Raw genomic sequence first — 24,327 nt, 5'->3', positions numbered from 1 at the left:
GAAAGATATAGCTTTCTATGTGCAATGTTTGCCATGACATGATCCTTTCTTTTTATATGAAACTTCCACATGCTTTGTGGATCATGTTTGGTTTTATACGTAGATGCGTTTTAATTTGTGTACACGTATATGTTTGGAAAAACACGATGAAAAAGTTCTGCTCTCAAGTATTAGATGATATTTTTTAAAAGCATGTTCCTTAGGTGGGGAATTGTTAGGTACCACCAGCAATTTTATGTGGTTTTCCACACAAGTTATAAATATTTCAGAACCCCACCTAATATTTTGTCTGTTTGGATAATCAATTATAAGAAAGATTGTGTCTTTTTGTTTAAATTAGAAGTACTAAATCATAATAATTGACAGGTCACAGGTATAAATGAAACAAGACGCGTTCGAACATTGCTGCAAGAGTTTTTTTACGTAGGAAGAGTGTAATTTCATTTTTCTAATTAATTACTTTGCTTGCACATCTCTATATACAATAGAAAAGTAATATTAAAGAAAAACATATACACAACACATTTAACCATGCATGCATGAATCTATTTTTTCTTCTTTTCCTCTTTATCTCTTTCAATTGTGACAGGAGCTGCTGGTACGCTGAACCACCATTCCTTTAATCTCCTCGTCCATCTCTCTGTGCTAGTTTTCCTTGGAGGCGAATATCTTGTGAATATCTCCAAGAATAGTAGCAGAGCTATGTATTTAGAAGGCAAGAAAGCCAAAATCAATGCTGTTGATAGAAGGCCAAAGGCCAACTTCTCTGTGGCCTGATAATCATATAAATGGAATGGAATCAGGCATCATCATACATATTGTGACACTCATGTGTGTAATGAATTGGATGAAATTCTCAAAAATAGCACTTTAAGTACATCCAAGCTTCTTTCTAGACAAAAAAGTTGACGAGTTTAATAACTTATGTTGCAAGGGTGTAAAGTTTTTACACTCTCAACCAATCAGAGATAGGGTAATGATACATTGACAACCCACAATTTTTTATATAATTACATTACAACTCTCAATACTATTGTTTTAATATTTTTTCTTTTCATTTAATTCCAAACTTATCATTTATTATATATATTTATTTCTAAACCCATCATATCAAAATTTGTATACAACTCTCAGGATTGTCAAACTATCATTTTCCTTTGGAGATATATGACTTTTAAGAGAGTTTTTATGAAATCAAGAAACTTTTTATAGAGGGTAATTATGGTTGGAATTTAAACAGTGTATGTATTATTCATTAAAAATGGGAAAGAATGAGACAGCACCTGAGGAAAAATGGACAGCAACAGACCGCGAAACTTGAGCAAAATTACGTTGCCATCTTGGATGAGCTGTTCAGCTTGAGAGACAGCATTCTGAACGGCCAAAAGCTGTTCCATTGTATTCATTGGGGGAGGAGCAGTTACTTTAACTTCAGGAACTGACCTATCTTCGCTAAAATATCGAGTAATTATCATAAAAACAGCAAATAACACAAGCACCAGTGCTGCCGCATAGCCAAGCCAATCCCTGCAGTAATCAGATTATCTTAGTCAACAAAACAAGGGAAGTCTGTGATCACAACGAGCACCAAAAGGAATGCTGAAAATGAGAACTGAAGGGCTTGGTTTGAATAAAATATTTTCTGATTTCACCATTTCTTGATACATTGTTTGAAAATATGAAACTAAAAGAAAACAAAGTGACATTGTGACTCTGTAAATAATAACAAAGAAAGTATTTTGTTTTTAAATCAAACAAGTTCTGAATATTCAATTTTCTGTGTTTTTCCCTCACATAAAATATTGGTGTTTCTTATATAAAGAAGAAAAGAAACTGAAAAACTGCATCATATGATAACATGTACAATAAAGTGATACCAAAGATTGTGAACTAGAAAAATGGAGTATACCAAAGATTGATGGCAGAGAAGACAGTTAGGGGGGAGAGAGGATAAGGATGTGTGAGAGAGCCTGGCATGTTTAATGGGGAGGGTTACTGGTAAGGTAGGTAACATTGGTTTCCAGATCAATTTATGAGGAAATCATCTTAAAGGAATATCACTGTTCTGTTATATTATAAATTAGATTGAAAATTGCTTAGATATGATTCATAAGAATCATGTTATAATGAATATCAAGAAAACATTTTGGAGTATCTTACACGATCTCTTAGCATGGGTTTTCACAAAGAAACCAAGATTAATATAACTAGAGGCTGGTGCTTTGTCTTCTATATTACATCAAATTGCATCGGATCAGATCAACAACAATTTCAAATTATTCGATCTCTGTTCCTCTTTCCTCCTCTACATTAAAGCCCTATAATTTCAACAACTCAAGCCTATAACTTCTGAATCTATGAATTCTTACCAAGCTACATAAATGCTTATTCAATGTTGCAACTTGGTAGGAAAAGCTTTGCTGCTCTTAGTTCTACCCAAGCAGAGTCCAAATGGTGTAAAAGAAACCCAAAAAAGAATTCATGTTCAATGTTTGTTGAGTTATTCCCAACCCCTTTTATTATAACAAATAGTATCCCATAGCAAATCATCCAGAATTTCCCCCTGAAAATTACTTCTCAAATTTCTATAACAATTTTAAAAAATATATTCTCTCTCTCCTGTCTCTCAACAAAATACAGATGAACAGAATATTACTTGATCTAAAGAAGTTTTACCTGTAAATGATGTAACTGAAAAACAAACAAAACCCGAAAGACTTCCTCGGATCATCCCAATAAGCCAAAGATTGAAGAGACTTCCCAAGTTCATTTATAGGAAAAAGTAACTCCTGAAAGTAGGTGAAATGATAAGTCTCAGAATAGGATAATACTTAAGCTAGGTTAACTGTTCTAAAATTTATTATTCTACAGTGTATAGCACAGTTTGACTAAAGGGTTATAAAGAGAATACTAAAATAGTACCTTCATGACAGCTAAATTCGTGTCAATGCCGTCAACTTTAACACCATCAACTGTTGCTTGTGCAGATATAACCTTTTTATGATTGTTTTTAGATTCTTTAACCGCTATTTCTAATTCAGTCATTTCTCCAACAGATATTTCACCCACTGCAATCCTGCTCTCATTTGAATTGTTTGAACTTGCTCCAAATACAAATCCTAAGTTAGAAACCATGTCCAAGGCTGAGATAGAATGCATTCCACTACCACCCTTTAAATCATTCTGACGATCTGACTCTCTTATGTTTTGCATATTTGCAAGGGTTTCTAATATCAAGTCTCCACCTGGAAGCTGATCACATAAATTAAACATGAGAAGAGCATCATTCTGTATAGGAATCGGGGAACCAATATCCTGAATAGCTTGTAATCGCAAAATTCCTAAAACAGCCTTCCAAAGCACTTCATCCCGTGCAACCCCTTTAATTCCATATTTTCTTATGAATCTGTGAACATACAGAATCTCTTGGATGATAGCTAACCAATAATCACGACGTGCATGACCTTTAAGTTCTGGAAACTCTAGTACAACGGGTTCTGATCTACAAGAGAAGTACTTTTCAAAGTTAATAGCAAGATAAATTTTCAGAAGTAGTTATAATTGTTAAATTACTTACAGGGATGATGAACTATAGAACACTGCCTTGTCAAAAAGTCGAGTACCCCATGGTCCAGTCAACTCAGGTTTAACAACTTGTTTAAGATCTTCTGATAAGTCATATCTTTTTGGTTTGTCATAGGATACAACACGAAGTGCTTCAAAATGAAGTGCATGATCTGTCAGGATTAACCTTCCTGCATCATGCCACAAAGAGAAAAGTTAAGGATAAACAATGCATACTCCTACTTTATCACCAAATATATAAAATAAATTGGTGGAGCATGTGTTTAAGAAACATGGCTGATAAATGTATCTTTTTTGCACACTTACCAGGCCAGGTGGATATTCCTACATGCTCAAGGACTGGCTGTGTTGTGACTGTTCCATCAACCTCGAGAATCTTCTCTCCTCTAGAGGATCTTACAGCAGCCAAGAGAGACAAATCTGAATTGCTCTTCATTTTTCTTATAGCTCTGTTAAAAAAAAATTAAATAATTATGCACACAAAAAAATTGTGCATACCACTGATCACATACTAAAAATACAAGAAAACAACAGACTGTTGCATCAGAAACTGAAGCAGATAAATACAGGAGCTCGATCTTTGAAATTAACAACTATAAAATAAAAAACTAAACTGAAAATTCATTAAATCATCGTGTGATTATAAGCAATGGACCTAGACTTCAGTCCACAAGCCTTTCTTTCTGACAGATAACCATCACATTTATGGGCGTACACTTGCCTTAATTTTCATTACAAACTTAATAAGGTGCTCGTGAGCTAATATGAGGAGAAATTTCTCAAATAATAAGCTAGACTGTCTTGAGTCTTTAAACAACATCATCACCTTTTCCCGTGTTAAAGGATACAGTAAAACTGCACTAACCCTTTTCCTATTGTTAAAGGAACCCAAAAGTGGCTTCTGAGTTTTCAGAGAGAGAAATATAGAGATGGGGAAAAAAAGAAAAAAGGAAAAAAATATTTTGGTAATCTTTATTGAATTATAAACAAAGAAACTATGGAAAAATTCTCCTTCTAAGGATTTTCCCTTTCAACAATAGCGCTAAAGCCCAGTTCTCAAATTATGACAAAAAAGAATGCCCCTGCATCTATCCTCTCATATTTAAGCATTTAACCTAATTCCCTGCCTCTACAGCTTTAATCAACAACTATTTCTAACTACTAACTACTCTCTGCCCTATCCTCTTCTTAGTGCTGTTGGCACAACCATTAAATCTAAGGGTCCATAAATTTCTCTAAAACTACTTCTGAAAAACTGCGCTGAATTTTAAGTAGATCTAAAAGCTTTTAATGAATTTTTTTCAATGCTATCTATGCTATTAATGTTGTTAGGAACCAAGAAATGAGAATGGGAAAGAAATGACAGATTTTATTGAATAGGATGTAAAGAACAAGAAATAGGAGAGTACTTCCTCCTCTGAGGGCTTCCCCTTTACAAGGGTGCTACTGCTCTATTCCCACAAAGGTATACTAATCTGAATGCTTCCCCTTTACCCTAGTATCTTCCTATTTATAGATAGGATGTTTCTCTAATAAGTAACTACTCTAATTCCCTTTATTCTATATCCTAACAAGAAATATATGTATTTTTTCAATAACCAAAGATGAAATAAAATACACAAGCAAAGATGCCTTACTAAAAAAGTGCTGAAGCTGAAGGGACAATTGTAGAGGTGTTATGCCTCCGATCATAATATACAAAGCTTAATACTAAACTATATTTTCATATGGTCTCCTCTCTAGCTCTCTTTCACATTCCATGTACTTGAAATTTCAACAAGTAAAGAAGAGCAGTACTATCCATATTCTTCTAAGCCAACCCTCCCACAGTTTTATTCTCTTATAAATTCATAGGATAATCATTGCAGAAAATAGATGGGAGGGATTCCACTAAATTATTTCAGAAAAATATAGGAACACTTCAAAAAGTTAAGAACAATTAGAAGGAACTTAAGCAATTGATAACTCTAAAACTACTATGAAACTCGACGCAAACATGATGCAAAGCGCGAAGAAAAGCACTCTTAGACCTAAATTTATTTTTCCTTTGTAATTCTTTCATTTGCCTCCATATGGAAGACTAAATTCCTTTTAGTTGATTCTCTTGTGATTTCGCAATAAATTCTAATATTTCTGTTCAATAGATTTTTATTCTTAAAATTCTCTATAGCAGTTTGTATTAGAAGGTCTGATCTTAAATGTGCTAAAAACTTAAATGTCTTCATCCTTTTCAGAGCCAGAGTAGCATCTGAACCAACACTTTTTGTGCTTCTCACCCTAAAAGGAGAAATTAAGCCAAAACAAGAGAGCTTCTATAGAAGCTAAGCTAATTGTAGGAGTTTCTATTTTAAAGAAATAAAACCCAAAATGCTAGGTCATACACTACCTAGGTAGAATTTTATAAAACTAGGGAAGGGTGTATAACCGATCTACACACATACACACACATATATATACATACATACATATATATATATATATACATACATATATATATATACATACATACATATATATATATATACATACATACATATATACATATATGCATACATACATATATATATCTATATATATATATACACATACATATATATAAATATATATATATATATATCCAGCCAGTTTCCTTTTAAACTATGAATCAAGTGTGAAATAATATTTGTCAGCACTCCTACTGACAAATATGTCCCATGTCCTATGCCCTGCCCCCAAAAAATGAAGAAAGGAGATGAGATGAGAGAAAAAAAATCAAACATGCCCTTACAAAAAAAGCAGCAAAAATGGCTTGTATAAATGAAACTTGGAAGTCAAAGGAATACCAGACAAAAGAAAAAGATACATTGTATTTTCAACTTTCAAGGTATAATATCAAACCTTTCTAAGCCACTGAGGTACTTGTCATAGATGGGGAACTGAAGGCGACCACCAGTTGATGAACTCAGCGCCTCAAAAAGATTTTCACTAATGATGACATTGGCAATGATTGGAATTGAAGGGGCTATTCGACAGAAAGCTTCTAAACCAACAGATATGTCCTCGTCAACCTTCTAGAATGTTAGACACCCGTCAATCTTTAGAAAGACCAAATTACTAAAGATAACACAAACAAACCTATAGTATAGTATGCATATAAGACACGAATATAGATCATTAGGAGGACATACAATTAATAATTATATCCATTTGTATGCACATAACAATGGAAACTCACAAACTATCCAAGTTCAGAGAATACCAAAGAAGATATTTTGAGTATAATTTGTGTTTATCCATATAAATGAACTGACATAACTAACAAAGCAAAAAATGTTATTAATCTAAGAATATTCTAGTTATTCATTTCTTTGAACCATATTTCTCATTTTATTGTATAAAGCCCACCAGTATTAACAACAAAAAGGGTATTAGGCAAGTTTCCTGATAAAATCAATCTCAACATATTGTACTTTGAAAAATCATACATGAGTTAAAGGTTGGCTGTCAGCAGCAGGGGCTTCCCAAGCCAACATCATGTCGAATGTCAAACGCCGGAATGTTTTATCAAAGAGATGACCAGTCATTTGTGTAGTCAGGAAAAGTGCCTTGAAACAGCAATACTCCAATAAGTTCCTTGCATATCGTGATCGATGCTTTATAGAATCAGAAGCCTCCTGATTGAAGCTCTCCTGAAGATCACTTGAAGAGGTTCTAAGGATTCTGCATTATTTGTTTTTCTTATTACAGTTGAATTCCCAATCAATTTGTGTCAAACAATAAACAGGGGAAGGTCCAATGCTACTTAATACTCATACAAAATCCAACAAGACTGAAATTTGAAAAGTGATTATGAAGCAATAATTCCCAAGTAAACAAGCTAATATGTACAGAATCGCACTTACTTTGAGCATCTACGAACAACTAGGTTTGCAACAGGAGAGAGCTCTCGTATAAAATTCCTTCCCGCAGAAGGAGAATTTTCCATCTCTTCCAATTCTTCATCAAAGTAACTTTTCTTGCCAAGCAACCATTTAAATGACCCTTCTTTTACCAAACCTTCAAACATATTTCTGGTTTTGCTGCCTACAGCCATCTGTTTTCACCTCAAGATCTTATCGGGATTGGAAAACAAGATATCCAATATCCAATCGATCTTAAAGTTCTTGTCTTTACTGAAACACAAAGGTTACCAATGAAATAAGTCCCACCAAATTGAATCCTCAAAACTATAAAACCAAACTACCAAGTACCAACCCAAAAAAGCTCAACCTATCCAACCCCATCAGCATAACTTAAAATATTTCAGTTGGAACAGAGTGGTCACACTTTCATACTACAAACAATTCTTAAAATGGAAAACAAAATTCTCAATAAGCACTTAAGGAAGAAGAAGAAAATGAATTAGACTTCCTCCATTAAAAAAAAAATCCGTCTCAACTTCTCGAGAAGTCAGAAGAGAAAGTTGCCATAAAAACTGAAGTTCATAAGTTAATCTGTGAAACATTTACATTCTATAATCAACGTGCCACTAACTCACAGAAGCAAATGCAAATTGAGAACAAATAGAATGCTTAACTATTTCAATTTCAACAGAAAGCAAACACACACAATTACGATTTCACTTGCACAAACTCATCAATGATCATCGTCCTCCTAAATTCATACAAACAAATGAATTAGCCAGACATTCAATCAGAGGTGACCCCATTAAGCAGCACCGAACAAAACCCAAGTGACCTACCTCTAAGCGCATGAAAATCTCAACTTTGGCAAATGGGCTAGCTTGAAATTGAGAGATTTTTACGATCTCAGAGAAAGAAGGGATTGTGAACCACCCCATTGCAACAAAATATCGAACAAGTGGATAACTTGGATCATCACAAAGAAAAGAATCCGTAGTTGGATAGATTGAGGTTCATGAAAGAAAAGAATGTTCAGTGATGGATAAGCACAAAATGGAGATAGAGAGAGAGAGAGAGAGAGAGAGAGAGAGAGAGAGAGGTTTTATCTTTCTGAAAGGGGAAGTAATGGAATCCGTACCCTGTGCAGGGACATAATCAGGAGCTGCCAGATGCAGGAAAAGAAAGAAAATTTAGTTATTCCATTTTAAATTTATGATCATTTAAAAAATAATTTAAATATTAACAGTTTAGTTTTAATATTTTCACGTAATTAGAACTTAGTTGTTAGTATGGTGTAACTTAAACAAAATTAGTTAATTAGTAGTTAGTATGATGTAACTTAATCAAAATTAGTTATTATTGAAAATAATAGGTATAATTACTTTAATATAATTATGTTTATTGTACTATAAATTTAAATTTATTAATATATTTTTTAATAATAATTTAATTATTAAAATTATATGTTAAAATATACAAAATGTTTCTATTTTTTAAATAATATTTAATATTTAAAAAATACGAATATATATAATAGTATATTAATAATAATAATAATAATAAATACAAATACAAAGAAAAATATATGTATTTTTGCTAGTAATAATAATAAAATAATTATTTAATATATTTTTCAAAATTAATCAGTACATAAAATAATTGAATAATATGATATTCTTCTATCATGCTTTAAATATATATAGTGTTGGGAAATGAGACCTAAATAATAATTGACTAACTTCATTTTTCTTTTTTCTACTGGTCGGTCAGCTCGTATTTTAGCTAACTTTTATAGTTTTCGTGCTACTCCTTTAAGTCTTGGTTGCTCGGTCACTCAGTCTTCAAGGAGAATGTTGAATGGGAGTACTTACAGAAGTCACCCCGACGCTCATGTCAGTAAAGGGGGGTTTGACATAGTACAGTAATTAATGATGTACCTTGTTCTTAGAACATACTATACCTATTCATATTATTTTAATGAGTTTACTTTGTTGGGCCGAATTAGTGAAATAGGTCGTACTTATGAACGTATTACCTAATTCTTAATGGTAGTTTAGTCTTACTAACCTTTATTTGAAGGTTAATGGATCAAGGGATTCGATCGACCCGTACGGATGTATGTCATTCGGTCGGTTCAATTGTAGAAATTGAGTCATGGTGTTGACCGTTCGATCCATACCAATAAATATAGCAATAAAGATTTATGTTTTAAAATATTCAAATTTTCAAATTAATATCAACAAATACACACAAGTGATTTCTTAAGATTATATTTACTTTTCAACGAGTCTAAAAGTTATAATTTACTAATTTTTATATTTCTTAAAGGCACAATAAAAGAAATAACAAGAAAAGGGGCACTTAAAAAAAATAAGAAATTAAAGTAGAAATCTCATTCAATAACCAAATAATTCATACAAGATAAATGCCAAGAAAAGAAAACGTGAAAGTGACAAAAGAAAGATTGCTAACCTATAAAGAGGTAAAGAGATTTAAAAAGAATTAAAGAGATGGAAAAGGAAGGTGAGAATATGAAGTAGTGAAGAATTAGGTTTTATAGTTCAATTCTCTACCACCTCACATTAGTATGGGTTAGGTATAACTTTATCCCATTAATTATAAAGTTAGGTAATGAAAAAAAATATAGTTTTGATGAAATTTTAAAGAATCATTTGGGGTTGGGAACTTTTATTTCTATGTATAGAAATATGGCCAATTTCTTTTTTTCAAAATTTGTAGAAAAATAAGATATTTTTAAAAAAAATTCCTTTCAAAATTTTTTTACATCAATAATTTCATGTTATTTAGAAGTGGAGGTTAAAAAAAATAAAATATAAATTTATTAATATACTTAAAACTGAACCACCATAACATTAATTAAATGGTTAGTAATATTTAATAAAATGCCTTCTTTGTAAACAAAAGCTTAAATATTTGGTAAAAAAAAACATAAAAAAAAAACTTCAATAAGAGTGTTTTATCTTGCACTCCATCAAATAAGTGAAATGAATAAATATCACATCTAATAAGTAATTTAGAAAATGCATTCTGAAACTGAAGTGTATTATATACATTTTGAAAAAATTATTCTAAAAATTCTGTTTTAGAAAATGTTTTTCACAAATTTCAGAAATTTTTTTTGGAATACATGAATTCTGAAGAGTGTATTTTGAAAAAGGTTTTCAAAAAAGATAATCCAAAAGTCATTAGAAAAAAAATAAAACAGTGTTTTTAAAAATTGATGGGGTGCAAGAAGAATTTTGATAAACACCCCTTTAATAATTGGGCAGAGAACTGAGTGGGTTCTGAAAGGAACAAATGAAATGGGCTTTAACTTGGTACATTGGGTTTTAACAAACTGTAGTTCATATCCTGTTTATTGGGATTTCTCACTGCACTCTAATAATTTATTTTCTCAACCTTATAATATAAAAAAGTGCTCAACATAATCCTGCCATAATATTTTATAATTAATTCGAAATTAAAATTTAAAATATATAATATGGGACATTTTTAGATTATATAACTCAAAATTATCTTAAATATATTCAAATTATATAATCTAAAATAATTATATTTTTATTACGTAATTAATATATATATAAAGATTATGTAGCTTGTTCAATTGAAATATATTTCAAATATATTATAATAATGATAAATCAGTCTTTTTATATTATAGGGTTGAAAGAAGAAAATTTAATATGGGCTTTCCGTTATGGGCCTTTTCGCTATGGTTTTAACAGTGATGAAAATTTAATTGATTTTTCTTCTGCCCCCCATGATTACTAACTCCACTTCTAATTACAAAGGAAAAGACAAAAGGACCTTCCCTCGCTGCACCATGCCACCGGCTCTACCAACTGATGTACTTTTTGGGAGGAATTTAGTTGGAAGCTTCTTCTAGAAAATTTATTTTAAAAAATTTATTCTAGAAAACTTGTTCTAAAAATACTGCTTTGAATTTTTTTTTTGAAATGCATGTATTATATTGTTCCATAAAGATTTTCTAAAAAATATGTTTATTGCATTTCATAGTTTTTGAGAGCTTATTTCGAAAATTCAATTCTGAAAATTTTATTTAAAAAATTTCAGAAATCTGTTGAAGATTTCCAGAGTAGATAATCAAAAAATTACATTTTAAAAATTATGAGGTGTGATTAAAAATTATGGGAGTGCAGGAATTCCAAAAATATTATAAACCATAAAATCATAATCTTTTATACGTATAAAACCTTATTGAAATACATATTGCGTGTTTAAACAAAAAAGTACATAAATTTAATTAAAAATCCTAAGTCAACTTAATTTACTAAATGGATAATATATTTTTCCATCTTCTCTTTAAACAGAATATTTTTAACTCATGAACAGAAAAATCAATATTTCCTTCCCTACTTAAATATAAAATTTCAAGGCTCTTACCAAAAGTAAACACATAAACAAAATATGATACCAGCTAAAAATTATTAGGTTTTATTATATTTTCAGCTTTAAAATTTTAAAAAGAAATTGTTTTGGTTTCAAATTTAAGAAAAGTGTTTTTTACTCTCTCAAAATTGAAAAAAGAAGAAGTTTCTAAACACTAAATTTGAAAGATTAAAATGAGTTTCTTTTATGATTTAAGATTTAAAGTTCAAATTTTTCTTTAACCCCTTAAGTTTAACATTTATAATTTTGTTCAACATAAAAAAAACATATTAAATTATGAATAAAATTCGTTTAATGAGAAACTATGAAGCTCAGACACTTCTTTTAAATGGCGTGTCCGTGTCAGACACGACACTTGTATGACATTCATCGGTTAAATGTCTTATTTGTTGGATTTCTGAAAATTCTAACACAGGTCTAACACAATTTTTAAAAGGAGAAATACATTAATTTTATAAAAACTCAAAGTTATTGTATAAATTTTTATTATGATTATAAAAATAAGGAATAAATCCTTTCGAACTAGCTATGAAAAACATATTTCTGTTAAAAAATACTGAAAAATACTTAGTACACATAAATCTTTATTGTCAATTTATATCATTCATAATTATATAATATATAGATCTGTGTCTATGTGTCCTATATTTTAAATATTATACGTATCTCTGTATCTGTGTCCGTATCCGTGTTGTGTCAGTGTCCATGTCAGTGTCACGTTGATGAAAAGTAAGAGATACAAAATATATATAAAAAAAGTATTGGTGATAGTATGACCCAGCAGCACAGGTTCCAGTGTGTTATCTGTTAACAAAAAATGTGGAAAGGATAAAGAGAACGGTGATGTTAAAGCCAAGAAAAAATAGTAAACAAGAAGCAGTGATTAATAAAGTAATGTGGGTAAAGATTGAGTAGTTGCATTTGTAGTTTATGAGTTGAAGAAGTGTGTTCTTTCTAACTTATTGTGTTGGCTATATATGTGACTAGGAATAATGTATTATGTGAATAGCAGTTAGAAAAAGTCTAGGTGCAAAAAACCTCTGTGGAAATGGGGGCTGATGTGAAGTGAATAATTAGCAGGAACTGAATGGCAGATTACAAACTCAGAATCCCTCAGCAGTGTTGTGAAGAGACAGCAGTGTTGGTTTTGGTCCAAACCCTATCTTGCCAAGTCAACACCACTTGACCTTAATAGAGGGAGGTGAAGATGTTGGTTTTAAGAAGGTAACAACAAAATTGGGGTGAGAGTGTTTGTTGCAATTGTAGAGTCATGAACTTTGTTTTCAATGTTAAAAGAAGACCATACAAACAGATACTGATGGTTTTGCTTCCATTTTGGCAAAATTGGTGGGGTTATGGTATTCCTCACCACCTAGCAACTTCCACTTTCACTTCACAACCTTGGTAGTGACTTGTGAGCCCACTGTACTTCTGCTTGGATCCTTGAACTTGCCCAACTTTTTTTGGTAGAAGACTACTTTATCCTTTATAACAAACAATTTTGTTTCAGTCAGATAAGGTAAAATCAGTGTAAACACTCAAACTTTAACACTAACAAACAGAAAATTCTACATTAAACTTGTGATCACTATTGAGTAAGTTAGAAGAGTTATTATTATTTTTTATCAGAAAAAGAATAAATAAATATGAACCACTTCAGTTCAAAGGTTCAGAAGTGATGGTATAACTCTTATACAAATCGAAAAAGAAAAATAGTTAATCTTTCCTTAACTCTGCTAAAAACCACCTACCGATAACATAACAAAACTCATGCATATACTCAAAAACCAACTGAGAATCTAACCAACACCTTAACACATCATTTAATCATCATCGTACAAATCAAAGGATCAAAACACCAATCCGAATAAGAAAAAACAGTTAAAGGTGCCTTGACGTAACCCAAGACCAAACCTTTAACTAAGAAAACCTTTACCAGAGTTATTATATATATAGCAAAGGGATGATTGATGCATGCATAGAGTAATGAGGAAGTTAATTTGATGATTAGTGTTCTACAACCCCAACTACTACCTCCAAACATGTGTCCCCAAATCTGAATCCATATTGGGAATATATGATATACACATCTTTCAAGCATCAACTTAACTTTAAGACCCTTTAAGTCCATATTCCTCCTCCTTATTCATGCATGCTAGCTCTAAGAGACAAGGAAACAGCATGGTCAAAAGTGGGTCAAATAAGGAGATTGAGTTGGAGTGAAGAAGCAAAAGTGGCTTTAAAAGGTTCACAAGCTCTTATCATTTTCCTGAAGTTGGAGAACCCACATTGCCCATCCTCTTTTCAGCATGCTCTGGCCCATTCAAGCTGTCCTCTTCTTCTACCAATTCCATGGATGCAATGCATCTAACCCCTCCTTCCCCTTTCATTAAACAATAACAACAAATGTGCTACAACCTCATTAATGCTTTCTCTCCTCAATCATTCACTTAATGAATTGGCAACATCCACAAGATTTCATGAATTCATTGGTTCAGGTGGGTTCCATGCTCACTGTTCCCCTTGGATTTGCCTTCTGCTTTGTCATGTTACTACAATTGTTGCACTCACGCCTCATTACACTGCCAAAATGGATAAGCAATTTCCTTGTTTTACCGACAAACGAGATTTTTAAACTACTTCTTGACAAAGCATCACCTCTTGCTCAATTCACACCACTTTATTGTGAGCATAAAACATCAAGTGAAAATTACTACTTTCTTTTATACTCCCCCTCTTAATTAACATGGTCCATTCCAAAGAGACCAAAACAGATATGGAAGGAAATTCTTAGACAAATCTCACAACACTTACTAATATTGTTCCTTTCTTTCAAATAAGAATTCTAGTTTAAGTCTTGCAGATGAAAAAAAAAGAGACAGTAACAGATTTATGAACTGTTATGTTATGATCGAGTTAAATACGACTGTATAGTTTATGTAATCAACTTGTGAGATAATATAATACTGTGATTGTGATAAGGGTTGGTCACCAAGTTTGATGGTTCCAGTTTCATTAACAACACCTTTAGCCAGGTTCTGAAAAGCCAAGTGAAAAGATAAACACTGTTGAATTTGCAACAAAAAAGAAACACTTGTTAATATTATTGTTGTTGCAGTAGGTCCTACGAGACATGGACCTCCTAGTTGATTCATGATCGCAACAATTCAATCTGGGTCCATGTGTGGAACTTGGTAGAACAAATGGAATCACGTGAATAGTTTTTTCACAGTAGTTTTTCGCAAGTAAAATATTTGCCAAGAATTTCAGCAAGATTTGGAAGTAGTTATGTGCGATTTATTTATGTACGATTAATATTCTCAACCACCAAAAAGTGACATATACGAATAACCAGCCAAATTCAAATTCAACTTAGAATCTCAAAGTTCAGATTGACAAGTAACTGATACACATCTTTGGCAATTGACAAGGAAACTGATATACTTGGGATGAACTCAAATGCTAAACACCGAAATTAAAGTCTTGGGTTGGTTACATTTGAGGTTACCAAACTAATTATTTTTGCTACCATGATAGTCAAATTTATTTCTTAAAGAAAATGGAGAAAGGGAATTCATCAAATTCAATACTTTTTTGGAAATGTGTACAGTGATCAGAATAATATGATCCGAGAACAATTTTATTCCCAAAATCGTAAAAAGATATGCGCCTTTTCTACTCAGAAAATGAAAGAATCCTTGTTCTGGCATGAGCTTTTAAACTTTGAGGTGTAAATGTATCTAGCAAGATTATTGTTCATGCATGAATGAATAACTATACTTTGTTGTTCTTGCTGAATAATGCAGTTTTGTTACACAACACTTACTGCAAACATATCAAACAACAAAATTTTAGGTTCAAGATTTTGCATGCACAAGGGCAATTAATTCCAATTATTGTTGGATTAATTAATAACTAGCCTAGAATGCACATGCTTCGGTCGAAGGCAGAAATACATGGTAGAATTATTTCTTTTTTTTTTTTTTCCTTTTTGATTGTTGTTATTTGAGGTATGATTATTGGTGTCTGTGTATTTGGCCATATATTGTCAAATCTGCAAGTACTGCAACCCACCACACATTCCACAAATATAAAAAAAAAATATATATAAAATGTGGTCTATTCTCTTCTTATTAACTTCCATTTGATTTCTACACATGTCTGAAGGATTGTACAAGCAAGAATGTCCACTTGTGCTAGTAGCACAGAGTGGAAACAAATTGATCTTTGCAGAAAGTAAAAGTAAAAGAGCTGATGAAGTGTGATCTTGTATGGCTGCTGAGTTAAAACATCCAAAACTGAAGTCAAAGTGGCCAACTTGGTTGAAAGCATGAAACTCCTCCATACCCTTCTCTCTTATACTTCCCTAACTCTTTTGCCTCTGATGCTCTTGCTCTCTGCCACAAATTAGAAAAATAAAGATGAATATAATAATATACTTTGAATTTGAACATTAAGTGACACAACTACTCATACCCTTGTCTACTATCAAACGTATTTCATGTTCACCATCTCTTATATTTGTTCTTATCCATCAAAACAATTTGCAGATATATATGAACTAAGAGGTTTTCATGCTTACTGATTTGAATACCACACAAAAGGAGCAATCATTAAAACAACACAACTTTATTTTACATTAAATAAGACCAGAAAATTTTAGAAGTAGGTACCTGCATTGTTTCTAAAGCATCTGTCTCGGAATTGAAGTCATAAAAGGTACTTGCTGCAGTAAGCTTCAAAGAAAGGAACTGCAAAAAAGCCAAAGGTGGATTGCTATTAATATTTGTAAGGCATAAAAGTATCTTTTCTAACAAAAAGTGAACACCATCTTCTTCTCTCTCTTTTACTTTTTATTTTGATCACTCACCTCTACTTGATGCTGCAAGGACTGCACATAGTTTATGATTTCATCCAACATTACTGCCATACCCATGGTCTGCAAACATTGATTAAAAATTGAAATATAAGAGTTTGGTTCATGAAGTAACACACAATTGGAGCTTTTGAAGGAAACATGTCTCTACCTTGTAACATCCTGGAACAATATTCTGTAAGCACCTTAATTTCTCATTGATTTTCCCTCTTCTAACCTGAACAACAATAAATGATACACAAATATGCATTAGTCCAAGTTCATCACAATCAAACAGACAAGAAAAGTAGCCAAAGTAAGATTGAATAAATTCATCTATTTTTATTTTTATTTTACTTTTGTGTTGGTATTTAACAATTCTTTCTAGGTTGGAAGAAAGTGAAGTTAGGAACTATATATATATATACACACCCTTTCTGCTAAACTATGACTATCGGTAGCTTGACCTCTTCTGGCTCTCACATGGACCACTTCCTTTGCTTTCTCCTCTTCTGTCACATTGCTTTTTGCTCTCTTTCCTCTGCCAGAACTCTGAAATTATTCACAAAAGAAAAACCAGATTCAGTCTTGCTCTGGCATGCATTTTCAAACAAAATTATCCAACATAAGACATGGTGCATGCATGGGGAAGAGAAGTGAAAAACCAGTAGAAGAAATTTACATGTTTTCTCTTGCTTCCACTTTCAGAAACTGCAGGAGTTGAGTTAGCTGAACTGGTCTCTGGAAGATCCATTGATTTCCTCTTTTTACCATCATGGATCTTGTTTTCTGCTTGGAAAATGGGGAGGGAAACAGGAAGTGCATTGTGGTTGACATGATGAACAAGGGCAGGGAAATTTTCTTCCAAGTTTCCTGGAAACTCAGGTTCCTGAGGGCCCAAGAAGGTGTCACAGGAGAATGGCATCAAGTTGTGCATAGTCAAGTTTGAGTTGTCTATGACATGTTGGTTCATCCCAATGAATTGGTTTAAGAGTTCCATGCTTGGATCAATGTCTAAGAAGGGAAAGGAAGAGGGTCTAATGCTTTGAAGTTGCAGATTTTCTGTGAATTCAGCCATGTGATTATAAATCACAGAATGAGGAAGTGAAAGAGTGTTTATGAAGTGTTTAAGTGGTATTTGGATAATGTGGGTTACACTTGTTGTATTTATACTGTGGAATTGTGGCTACATTGGTGAATAGAAGGTATTCTTAGGTGGCCACGTGGCAGCTCAAGCTTCTGTAGTTTTTGTTCCCTTAGTTGGCCCCTTGCACAGGGAAAAATGTCCAATATCATTAAGGACCCATGTTTTGTGAGAAAAGCACGCCTAGTTTTGGAGCTTTTAGACTTTTTAATTTGTGTTGTGCTATCATTCAATTTTTTAGCTCTAGTGGGAATTACAAAAAGTGCACTTGTTTAGTGGGGAAGCATGGCCTTGGTGCAAAATCTTCCAAAATATATCACCTTTCTTCTTCCTTATTCTATGTCACCACCATAACTTCCATTTTTCTTTTCTTCCTCCTCTTCTCATATTCATATTTATAACATAATGCAAACTCACATGCTTTCTGCTTTCTTTTCTTTGTTAAAAAGATCCATATCGACTAAAGATAAAACATTTTATAGTATAGAAGTGTTCAATCTCACTTAATAAATCAATTTTATAAAATTAGATTTAACTTAAAATTCACTTCTTAATATAATATCAGATTCATCTAAAGTTTAGCGATGGTCCAATTCTTATTGGATGATTATTCAGCATTCAAACTTAAAGATCATCAATTAAATTATAACATAAAGTTATCTAAAATTTAGCACGAGTCCAATTTTTATTTAACAATTACAGATTATCAATTAAATTATAACATAAAGTTTATCGAAAATTTAGCGTGAGTACAATTCTTATTTAACGATTACTTAACATTCAAATTTAAAGATCATTAATTAAATTATAACAAAAAGTTGATTGATGTATTCAATATTTTTTTTTTCTATTGCATTCTATTAGTAAGTTAACCACTTTTTTTCCCTCTTGAGTTTCTCTAAACTTACTAATTATAGAGACTAATGTTTTAAAATATAAAATAGATAATTAAATAAAAAAATCAAGTGAGAAACATATAAATTTATAAAAATACATAAATATATATGATTAATCCAAGTAAAATCTAAGAACTTAAAAAAAATTAAAAGCATACAAATAAAATAATGCACTACCATTTAAAAAATATCTAATTAGACTAAATAAAGAAATATTTATATTTGTTAAGATAGTTAGTTCTGGTTGGACTAAGTTATACAAATCAAAATTATACAAATGTGAAAATATTTCACAATAAAATAGTGTTGCATTCCAAAAAAATTTGTACCAATCAAATCGATTTTACCTACGTCATTGTTCACTACCCCAGTATTTGTCTACGTGCGAGAATTTCATCCATAAAACTATTAAAAATACAATATTTTCTTTAAAATAACTACATAATAACTTTTTTAATAATAAAATAGTAAATTTAGTTGTATAATAATTATATAAAAGAAGAAAAATGTCAAAATGTCGTTATTCTAAGAAGATTAATACATCAAATAATATGTTCTTTTTTACAAAGTGAGTTAAACTTAACTCAGTTAGTTAGAGATATGGAGTAACTGATTCTATATATTTAAGTTTAAAATTGAACTAAACTCAACTAACATTATTAAATAATATTAATATTAACAATACTATCAATATAATTATTATTCAATTTATTCTATTGTTTTATTATATAGATGCGTTTTATTAAAATATTATTAATTAAATCAAGTCGAACTTAATTAAAGATGAGCTAAAGTTGAATTAAGTCTAGTATGTTAACACCAAAAAAACTTACTTAATATCCGACCCAAAATGTTTTTATTAAATTGAGTAATGAGTTAGTTTAAATCAGACTCCATTAATACTTTTTTATACTCTATTATCATTTTTTTATAAAATAATATTGAAATTCATCTTAAATTCATTAAATGGTCAGATATCATATTATTAAAGTACTCACTAGAAGGGTATACAAGAAAAATTAAAATCTCAATAGAATTTGAAAAAGAAAAATGAGTAAAATGCCCTTTCACTGATTTTATGTGATTAATTATAGCTAAATTTATATTCTAATAATTTTATTGAATTTAATATTGTTGGAGATCACAATTAGAGATAAAGACTTTTCATAGTATATAAACAGTGTAAATCACATTTTAAGAGTCGGTTTTATAAGATTGAATTAAATTTAAATTTCACTTAATATAATATATAATCAATTTATTTCAACGAAAAGTTGGTTAACCTTATCAGATTATTCAAATCATCAGTAAATAAGATATTTTAGAAATCCTACTTAAACTATATATAAAAACTTTTCATATGAATGCAAACCTTATATGATGATATTACACCACAAAAGAGAAAAATTATTTATATATATTAAAGTAAATTGGAGAAAACAGAGAAAAGCACCCCATTAGAATGCATTAGAATATTTGAAATGGTGTATGATGCATACTGTGCACACAAACTGTCATTGTTAGAGTGCGATCTTTTCTGCAACTTGTTCTTCTGCCTTGTCCATACTTGAGGCCACATAAGCATGGTGCTTTATATTCAGTACCATGAACCTTTGCTCCACCCCATTAAAAGTGTTATTGTTACGTAATGGAGGAGAGGGTATAGAGCCATTAACTCACCAACATGTATGTGTGAGAAAAGGACGAAACCATAGCTTTCTTAATCACCAAGTCACATTAACACACTGTGTTTGGTCAATGTATCAACCAACCTAACCAAAGGCCTAAACATTATTTTCAAATTTAAAACAACCAAAATTTCTTTAGTACCAGAGGATTCTCTTGCAAACTCATACCACACCTACTATTTTATTCAAAGTTAAACTAAAGAAATAGTTTGATAAAACTAACTGATTTAATAAGATGCGATCATATCAGCACTAATGCACCGGATCTCATCAGAACTTCGTAGTTAAGCGTGTTTGGACGAAAGATGATCTTCTGAAAAGTTCTGGTTTTGTACTTCTTTTAATAAATAAGAAGAAAACTAACTGGTTTAATACAAAGTTCAGAGTAAAACTTCTTTGGTGGTGCTGTTGAAAAAACAAGGAAAAGAAGAAAGAGAAATTGAATGTACTCTTATATTTTATGTTTTTCTTGTAATACAGATTTGTATAATGGAGGTGTTTATCTAAACATGGTTTAGATTCTATCTCAGTGCAAAATAATTAAACATTTTTCCATAGAAAAACTGTCATGTATGAACTGTTCATAAACTTAATCTTGAATCTGATTTAAATAGGTTAAATAAATTTGAAAGGGTGTCCAAGTTGTTGAACCTTTCAATTCCTACTGTTCGGCCACAGAATTTGTTGTCCTATGTTTGCTCACACTGCCTCTGATTTGAACTGATATTTAAGAAATGAATGAACCAAACTTTGAAACAGCCTTCTGACATGTGGGGTGTGTGTTTGGCCTGCGGCAGTTCATTTAATTCTCATTAAGGGTTACATTCCTTGGTCTCACTCACACTCTAAAGAAACCATATGGGCATTCAAAAGTTGGAGTTGCCCCTATATGCAAACACACCCCATTGTAGCCTTGCCAAAAATGGCCATTCTTTTCATCATTTGCTTGTAGCCATTGACGGCTCACACAGAAAGACAAAGAGTTACTTCACTTTGAAACAAACCTTTTCCTATAGTAAATGTTACTGTATAAACGGACTCACACCGGCTGAACAATTAACTCTTTCAATTCGATCTGACTTTGTTATCTTCAACTTTCAGTCGGAAAAATATCTGCAAAAAGTATTATGATACTCAAGTAAACATTCGGTATTCAGTACAATAAATATGTAATAATGACGTACATTTATCTTAGTTGTTGGATCTATTTATACGGTTGTGATGAACCTGATTACTACTGAGCCGAGATTAGTATGTGGATAGTAAAGACATATTATCTAATTTTCCTTCCGTACGACTTAATCTTGTTAATAATCTTTTATCCTTAATGCATTAACATGTTGATCGGTCGGTATTCGATACCGAGTCATCCAGTTACCATCTGGCCCGATCGGTACTATACTAAAAACCCTTCATTACCCTTTTGCAAAACTACATAGTTAGAGTTTTGAAAACTAAATGCAAGAGCTTAGGACTATAAAGGATTTGGTTGTGATGTCACACTACCATATGGGAAAATATCTTCCATATTGTAAACGTGGAATGGTGAACTTGCCCATGCATTTTCCTTTAAGCCTTAGTATGAATCAAAGGTGTGCATCCAAACAAGTTACTTTGGAAGAGAATGCCATATGAAGAATGGCTAGTCTATGGCTACAATAGCTATAGGCCGGATTCACCTAACATAACTGTAATAGTCTTGACTTTTGACATTTGGGAGCTAAAATCTACTCCTTGCACTTGTTTTCATATACACCTTGTCTTCAATTCTTTAGGATAACATTTCTCATGACCACTAATATTTTCTTAAAAAAGTCATATATGTATGTCAGTTAGATACTGAAAAATGTGAGAGAAAGAGAAGAATTGCCGATATTGAGAAATTTATTTGGTGAAAATTTACTTGCACTTAACTCATTGTACTTTTCAGCAAGTTATATATATTAGCTGTGTTTTTCAAAATTACAAGTTAAATACCTTTTATGTCTCTCATTAACGTGATCAAGGTTTGAGAAAGATATTATATAGTAGGTTTGGCAAAACTTCTCTTTTGTTTTCATTACAAACTTCTCTTTTGTTTCATTACAAACTTCTCTTTAGTTCAGAAAAGATGAAAGTTTTCAATATCCTCTTTGGTTTGGTATCTCTTGGTACGTATCAGCACCCACTCTTGAGAGTTAAATGTTGAAAAAAATGTAACAGAAGTGATGCCTATGCAAGATAAGTATGAGAAGCTGATTTTGTGGAAATATGACTTAATTGGATATGCTTTTTAGCAAGTTCTACAATTCTATCTGCTCATTTCAAAAACGCAGATTGAATACACTTTTGTAGGCCCTTTAAAACTAAGAAAAACTATCAATACAAAACAAAGAGAGCAACAAATACTTGAGAATGACATGATTTGGTTCAAAACTGACACAAATTAACACATCCTCTTAATATTTCATGTGTTTTTAGACACAAAACGTGAAAGTTATCCCTTTTTCTTTTTCATTGAAAGTTATCTTCTAAAATTACATGAAACCGTTAATTTTTTTTTCTTCACATTCCATAGGTTGAACAATTGAATCTTTTTCTTCTTCACTCACTTTCATCCATCTACCTTTAGTCGTTTGGGTTTCGACTTTTGAGATAACACTTACAAAAAAAAATTCCAAAATTCAAGTATTCAAATAATGGGTACAATAAATGTTATAATAATTACATACATTTATCTTACTTGTAACGTGGATTTATAGTATCGAACTTCTTGAGTCTTAATTAAAACATACATTTATCTTACTTGTAACGCGGATTTATAGTATCAAACTTCTTGAGTCTTAATTAAAACATGGGTCATCATTAATACATACTTTAATAAATATACTTGATCTTATTAATACATACTTTAACAAATATACTTAACCTTATGTCATTCGTTCAGACCTTAACTATATATTTTTTATTCGAGGAAAATAAGAATGAAGAGAAATAATTTGGATTCTTTTTTTGAGTGGGGTTGGAGTCAAGAGAACTATTAAACCTCATCTCGATCGGTCGGTCTGTTCTTCCCTCCTTCCTCTCGAATGAACTCCTCGTCTTCGTGAATTTCGGACTCGTATGATACTTGAAAAAGACACTCTGATGTTCAAGTAAGACTTCGGCTCTCGACGCTTAGTGTATTTAGTTCTAGATGATGACGTACTTGATTCTTGAAATTTGTGTTTATTTATATAATTATTGTGGATCCTTCCTATTGATTGATTAAAAATTTAATATGTAATTAAGGATATACTATTTAATATTTGATTAATCGTAAATTCTCTGTTTAGATATAATGATATTAATCGACGTAATGGAATTCGAATTGATCATACGAACCGATCGGTATACACTAAAATACAATTTTGTGTCCTTTCCTGCAATGAGAAAGTAGATTGTTTTCTTTTAAAAGAAAAAAAATCAGTTTTTTTTGTGAAGATCGTAACCCACTGCACCATATGAAACTACAGCAGCATCACACACATTTAGTACATATATAGGGTATTAGGTGGTTCAATTTAAATCACCTCAAATCCCAATGTAGTCCAAATATAATAATTACAGTTAATCATGTTCACAGGATTCAACATTTCCTTAAAATATTTATCTGAAAACTATGGTGCAATCATATTGAACAACCTAGGAAAGATGACAGATTCAGTGACAAAATATGGTCTACTTTTCTTGACCTAAAAGATGATTTGATGACTGATAAGATGTCCACTTAGTTATATTTATGTCTAAATGCATCCTTCACATCTTATGGCCTTTGAAGGAAACATTTTGAAGCAGAAAAATTGTAAGTGGGTGCGTATGAAATCAA

General features: G+C 31.4%; 2 protein-coding genes across 7 annotated transcripts; both read right to left on the bottom strand.

Annotated features, from left to right (window-relative positions):
* Positions 1-317: 317 nt before the first annotated feature.
* On the bottom strand, positions 318-8,650 carry LOC137838010 (uncharacterized). 6 transcript variants are annotated; one of them, XM_068647212.1, is made up of 10 exons: positions 8,306-8,650; positions 7,467-7,736; positions 7,050-7,284; positions 6,463-6,632; positions 3,892-4,034; positions 3,578-3,755; positions 2,923-3,502; positions 2,677-2,789; positions 1,284-1,527; positions 318-773 (listed from the first exon to the last, which is right to left on the bottom strand). In XM_068647212.1, the coding sequence occupies exons 2-10, from the start codon at positions 7,655-7,657 to the stop codon at positions 546-548; spliced, it is 2,082 nt and encodes a 693-aa protein (XP_068503313.1). In that variant the 5' UTR covers positions 7,658-7,736; positions 8,306-8,650; the 3' UTR covers positions 318-545. The 6 variants fall into 6 exon arrangements, with proteins under 6 accessions (XP_068503313.1, XP_068503311.1, XP_068503312.1 ...); XM_068647210.1 differs by having other exon boundaries at positions 6,463-6,635; positions 8,306-8,643; XM_068647211.1 differs by having other exon boundaries at positions 6,463-6,635; positions 7,467-7,731; positions 8,306-8,642.
* A 7,351-nt stretch (positions 8,651-16,001) lies between these two features.
* On the bottom strand, positions 16,002-17,903 carry LOC137838009 (transcription factor BEE 3-like). Its single transcript, XM_068647209.1, has 6 exons — positions 17,435-17,903; positions 17,185-17,304; positions 16,925-16,990; positions 16,768-16,836; positions 16,571-16,648; positions 16,002-16,294 (listed from the first exon to the last, which is right to left on the bottom strand). The coding sequence occupies exons 1-6, from the start codon at positions 17,828-17,830 to the stop codon at positions 16,202-16,204; spliced, it is 822 nt and encodes a 273-aa protein (XP_068503310.1). The 5' UTR covers positions 17,831-17,903; the 3' UTR covers positions 16,002-16,201.
* Positions 17,904-24,327: the final 6,424 nt, after the last annotated feature.

The sequence above is a fragment of the Phaseolus vulgaris genome, chromosome 4 (genome assembly GCF_000499845.2).
Source record: "Phaseolus vulgaris cultivar G19833 chromosome 4, P. vulgaris v2.0, whole genome shotgun sequence".
NCBI classification, from domain to species: domain Eukaryota; kingdom Viridiplantae; phylum Streptophyta; class Magnoliopsida; order Fabales; family Fabaceae; genus Phaseolus; species Phaseolus vulgaris.
This window is presented reverse-complemented; position numbering and strand designations above follow the sequence as displayed.